General features: G+C 32.9%; 1 protein-coding gene across 4 annotated transcripts in view; it reads left to right on the top strand.

Annotated features, from left to right (window-relative positions):
- The window catches only part of LOC102893720 (cytochrome b5 reductase 4), a 75,582-nt gene that overhangs the window by 32,188 nt on the left and 37,763 nt on the right, over window positions 1-5,631 (top strand). For 3 of the 4 annotated variants that reach the window (XR_003044435.1, XM_015600652.2, XM_006926344.2), the window contains exon 5: window positions 3,427-3,456. The exons of the other annotated variant lie outside the window; for it this stretch is intronic. Coding sequence is in view for 2 of the 3 variants with exons in the window: in XM_015600652.2 (XP_015456138.1) it covers window positions 3,427-3,456 (30 nt within the window). In the remaining variant the exon portion in view is untranslated. The remainder of the gene's footprint in view (window positions 1-3,426; window positions 3,457-5,631) is intronic. 4 annotated transcript variants of the gene reach the window in all.

The following is a 5,631-nucleotide window of genomic DNA, read 5'->3' as shown; positions in this document are numbered from 1 at the left end:
CTGCTGGAAAGGTAGAAGGGAGAGGTCATTAAAAATGAGGGATGAGAAGTCCCTGGTCAAGGGGCAGATACAAAGCTGAACAGGAAGTATGACTTACATTTTGTGTATGACTGACAGTGTTAGTTTAGGTTAGTGTTTGCTTTGTTTTCAGAGAAAGATGATTTTTGAACATGTATGTATTTATGTGCAGGCGATACCCAATAAGAAATGGTTAATCCCTCTTAAGAGGGTAGAACAAAAATGGGAAATAACTGATAAATTGGAGAAATGAATAAAAAATATACAAGTATAGCCTACTTAGGAAGAAAATATAAACTTCTCAAACTATAGTTTATGCTGTGATTAGCTAAAAGAGTAATAGGGAAGAAAACTGTCCAGGAATAAGTACTTTGGTACTTTTAAAACTTTTTATTCCTGAAATTTTTCATAGTATGAATTTGAACTGTTAAATCTTTATTTTAATTCTGGTAAACTGCTCTGAGGATAAGGAATAATTCTGGGCCTTGAAGTTTGAGAGATGTGTAACATTTAAAGGTGACTTAGAAGATGATTAAAAAAATGAACAGAGGAAAGTAAAAGGTAAAGATAGTTTAGAAATAATAGAAATTATTAAATTTTATAAGATGCGAGAAATGAGTATATAACTTTTGAAACAAAATCAAGAATTAGGCCTAGGTGATGTTATGAGGCATTCCATTTAGAGATATGGAAGAATTTCAGAGAAAAGTTGTTACTAAACATATTGTAGAGAGACAAAGATTCTTCTGGCAAGGCTAAACAGTAAAGGGAACATAGAACAGTATATTTTGGACTTTGTGACTAAGATCTCTGGTAAGAAGACTGAACTCATATCTGATGGTTTCATGATATCAACCTTTTGGAATGAGAAAGGAAGATGAGGTATGTAGTTACATACATTTGAATGTAAAACATTCAAATATAAATTGCTCAGCACTTGTCTTCCTAAAATGTTTTATTCAGGGCTTTCTTGATAAATGCCTATGTATTTTCAAAATGTACCTAAAATATTATTTCCTCAGTGGAGTCCTTTCAAATTCCTTGTAAGTACAGATGCCCACCTTCTGTGCTTCCATACCACCGTCTACATACATCTTTCACAGCATTTATCACATCATATTAAAAAGAACATTGACATTTATTTTTAATTTAGTTTAATTTTTTTGAGCAAGCAATACACTCACATGATTCAAGAATGAGAAGCACCCTTGTCATACCTCTGTCTCCTCCCACACACACACAAAGGTAACCACATTACTACTTTTATTGTGAATCTTTCATATTATGTCTAAGCATGTATAAGCAAACAATATATATTCATATTTTCCTAACTTTCTATTCAAAGAATTTCTTACTATGTCAGTATCCCTATTAAGATGATGATTAGCAGATATTTCTTAAAAGAATGAAGTCACTGGTAAACAGGATTTTTCTTTCTTTATCCTAGGAATCCCCTGGTGGCTCCACTCAGCAGAGGTAAACTAGATTGGAAGTCACAAATAAAAATCATCACCCAGCCCTGTTACCAAAAAAGAGAAGAATGCTGATAAATCACAGCACTAGCCTTCTAAATAACACTTACCTCCCCAGAAAGCAGAGGTTCTAATCAAAATAATGCAGTTCAAACAGCATTATGAGAAAAGATAAATTCTCTTGGCTGTGGAGCCAAGAGAATTAGTTATCAAGACAGAATATCAGATTTCTTGTCAGAAAGAAAAGTATCTCATGTGACTAAAATGATTCAAATGTAGATATGCTTAATAGCAAAAAATTGTCTATTTCTGTGACTCAGTTTTTGAAGAGTTACATAAGTAGACTAGCAGAGTTTTTAAAGGTAATTTAGATTGTTTAAGTAGAAGTTCTCTTCCTACTAGTACTTCTGGTATTAAAAAAAGACTCAGGGGGAAAAAATTACTAATTTAGGAGGATCCAGAAAGTTCTGGAAGATTCAGATCGATCAGGAAGTACATATATTTTTTTTCCCTAGAAACTAATTACTTGGGGCAATTTTTCAAAATCTGTGAGCTTTTAGATAAAAACAAATTGCTGTACATGATAAATGAGATTCATCAAACTGCCAGCTATGTGGTACCCTGAAAATAGATTTAATTTACATATGTTATTGTGAATTTGCTGTTTGTTCTGACATAAAACAAATAATCACAACTGCAGTAGCAAAGACAGATGAAACTAGATGAGAATAAGTGACCAAAGACATCAGTGATCCCTTGCAAATTATAGTGACTAGATCTGTATCTGGCATTTGATAAACAAAGCTCATTTCGAGGTATAATTAGATGGTATTTAGGTCTTTTGTCTTTTCAGAAAGTATTCACTCTAGCAATGGCATAGTAAGAAATGTGGTGCCAAATTTCAGAGGCGATGGTGTCTAATCTTGGCTTTGCTGCTCAAGAGCTGTGGATTTCAGTCAAGTCCTTGACCTCTGATCGTCAGTTGTAAATGAGGGGACCAAATGATAATTCACTATATGTTGTTAAGATTTCTTAGCTATGAAGTTATGTTGGTAAAATGGGGAAAATAAACAAAAAGAATGGTCATTTGGCCTCCTTAATCATGATTATTTTATGACAGGTGAGTGAAATGGAGGTAATTATGAGATCGCTGGTTGACTGAAAATCAGAACACAAAAAATTTTGAAAGCTTTGATTTAAGTTTCTTTTTTTTTATAAAACAAGGCGATGTCACATTAACAAGTTTTTAGTCTACTACTTGGATATTTTGTGTTAGCTTGTCATTCATTTTTTTTTTTTAACTGACAGCTTGCTGAGGGTTTTATTTCAATTATATAGCACTCGTGATCAAGATATAATATAGATATGTGAGTTGACTGCCATCCTGAAAGAAAATACCTGTTAATTTTTTTCAGGTTGTAACACTAATAATTGCATTACATTGTGGAAATTTTAACATATTTTCATCATTTTTGCTATTTAAATTTGTAGTAACAATGATTTTAAGTACTAAACTAGATAATAAGGTAGTGTGCTTTGGGTTGTTAATATGTGTATTTTATTTATATAATGTAATTAATAAATTCTGGTTAATTTTGACTAATTTAAAATATGATAACCTGGACAAAATGTGGAGTTTTATATGCTTTCTAGAGAAATTAACCAAGACATTAGAAAAAAAAATATCCAAAGAAATAGAAAAAAGCCCTGTGAAATGGTAGATAAGTACCAGAGAGATGGCCTGGCAATCTTCAGCCATGAAAGTTACTTATTAGAAATATGGGCCATCTCCCTATTAGCCTGTTTCTCTCTTCAGGCCTTGGAAGAAAGTCCTTCAAGAAAGAAGGGCCGATATCTTTAAATCAATAATATTAACTGATATGCTCTTTGACACTGTAATATTCTTATGTGACTTTTTTTCTAAATTACTGCACAGACTATCATGAGGAAAAGAAAGTCTTAAATGGTAAGTCATGTAAATTTATAGTAAAAAATCAGTGAATCATTCTCACATGATTATAATATTGCTTCACAGAATTACTTGGAATATTTAGATATTTTTTATATGAAAGATGTCTTTACTTGCTCAAACTTAGAGGATTGAACAGAACTTTATAGATCCCATTTTACAGCCATTATTCTTAATAGTAGTCCCTTCTGTGACATCCCTAAACATGTTTTCATATGCCCTCAGCTTGAAGACTCGTAGTCATTAGGAAGCAGGACTGAACAAGTCACCTCCCTCCAGCATGTGACCTTGCCTCCAGTGTTCACATGCAGATACTGAGTAGCCTATTAATCTGCTCTTCTAGAGCAGGAGCTCTGGCTTCTACAGCCATTCAGTATGACTTGGAACTGACACACCCCCTAACCCTCAAAAATGTTGTGTATAGTGTCAGTACTAACTCTTATGAAATACATGAGACTACTATGACTGAATTATATTCACGTATGTTTAGAAATGGTTTTTATTTTTCCTCTGAAAAGAAAGTTACAGAAAGTCAACTAACAAGCTGGATTGCCAGATGAATTATCTTTTTTTTTTAACTAGAAAAAATGATCTGTATTGTAGACTAATTTTTGCAGTTCATGATGTAACATCTGAAATTGCTTGTCTGATAGTATAACACTGCATAAATGAGGAACTGATCTTAGATTTCATGTGATAATTGGCTCTTCTTTGATACTAAGCAAAAACCTTCACTTAAAGACTAATTACTGATAGACTGGGCGTTTTCTTTCCTACCACATAGGGATTCCAGAACCTTTACTTTCCTGTTGCCCTGCTTCAGATGCACTGCATTTAATATCTCCGTTAAAAATGGCCATTAGAATGGAATATAGCATTTCACAAGTGGTCTGGCAAGCACAGTTACCTCGTAAGACCTTAAAATCTTCTAAGATTATAATAAATACCTACATATTAGCTTCCTCTCATATTTGGCTCATTTAAGTCTGTGTATTTGCAGATACGATCTGTCTGCTTGTCATTATTCATGCAGCTGTTCAACATACTGAATGGGATAGACTACTATAGTATTCCACTAGAGATCTGATCCCTTCACATTGACATTGGTGTACAAATTAGCATTTTTGGGAGAGAAAATGTTCATTCAGATCATCTTACTTATTTTACTCTACCCTACATTCATCCCAGATTCCTTTAGCTTATCCTGAAGGATATTATATGTAAAGTATTGTATTTTGTTTTGCCTATGGCATTATTCTCTTCCAATAAGTTATATTTTTATGGTACTATGTAGTTTTTTAGAATGTTTGGACATTATCTTATTTGCTGTCTCATGAGGTATAAGATTACAGGACAGATTTCTTTACTAGTTTGAATTTGAGGAAGAAGAAGCAGTGGTTTTCATAAAATCACAGTGCTGACACTGGGCTCAAATTCAGATTTTCTTGTCCTAAATAGGTTATAAAAGATCAAAATTGACTTAATGATTTATAAATTCTGTTGCTAGCTTTTTATTGTAGAAAATCTTAGACTATGGTGTGTTTGTTTTTATTTATATAAGAGGCCTCGAAAAGATAAGTGACTTTAATCTTAATAAAATATCTTTCAGGGCTTCTCAGGAAATTTAATGATATTTTTTCTTGTTTTTTGTCTTCATAGAAAAAATACATTTTAATTGTAGTTTTGTCTTTTGTTATACCTGTAGTTTTGTGGTAGAGCATTCTTCTTTAGGCTCACTGCTAATTACTTCATAACTTTGGCCTTGTTATATCACATCTCAGAGACTTCCTTTGTTTGTCTGAAAATTAATTGTATTCTGCAGAGTTACATGGTAAGAGGTGCACGCTGAGTAAGGCCTGAGTTCAGGGCTCACAATCAGCCTCATCCAAAAAAATATGGCTGTTCGATAGCTTATGCTTTCATTGAAGCTCATGTTTAAACAGAAGATTACGTGACTACAGAGAATCTTAAAAACCTCTAAACTAGCTTGTCTTAAAGGTGCCTCCCAACTCTAAGTTTATATAATTATAAATGAGAATTTCAAGACTCACCCGAGACTAAACATTGAACTTTTTCCTGCACAGTTTGAGTCACAGTTTGAGTAATAGTAATATAATTGATGCAGCAATCTTCAAAAGTCTTTTAGCAACAGTCCTTTCTTCTTTCTCCTAA

The sequence above is a fragment of the Pteropus alecto genome, unplaced genomic scaffold (genome assembly GCF_000325575.1).
Source record: "Pteropus alecto unplaced genomic scaffold, ASM32557v1 scaffold7, whole genome shotgun sequence".
NCBI lineage: Eukaryota > Metazoa > Chordata > Mammalia > Chiroptera > Pteropodidae > Pteropus > Pteropus alecto.
The sequence above is the reverse complement of the archived record's forward strand: the minus strand, read 5'-3'. Positions and strand labels throughout refer to the sequence as shown.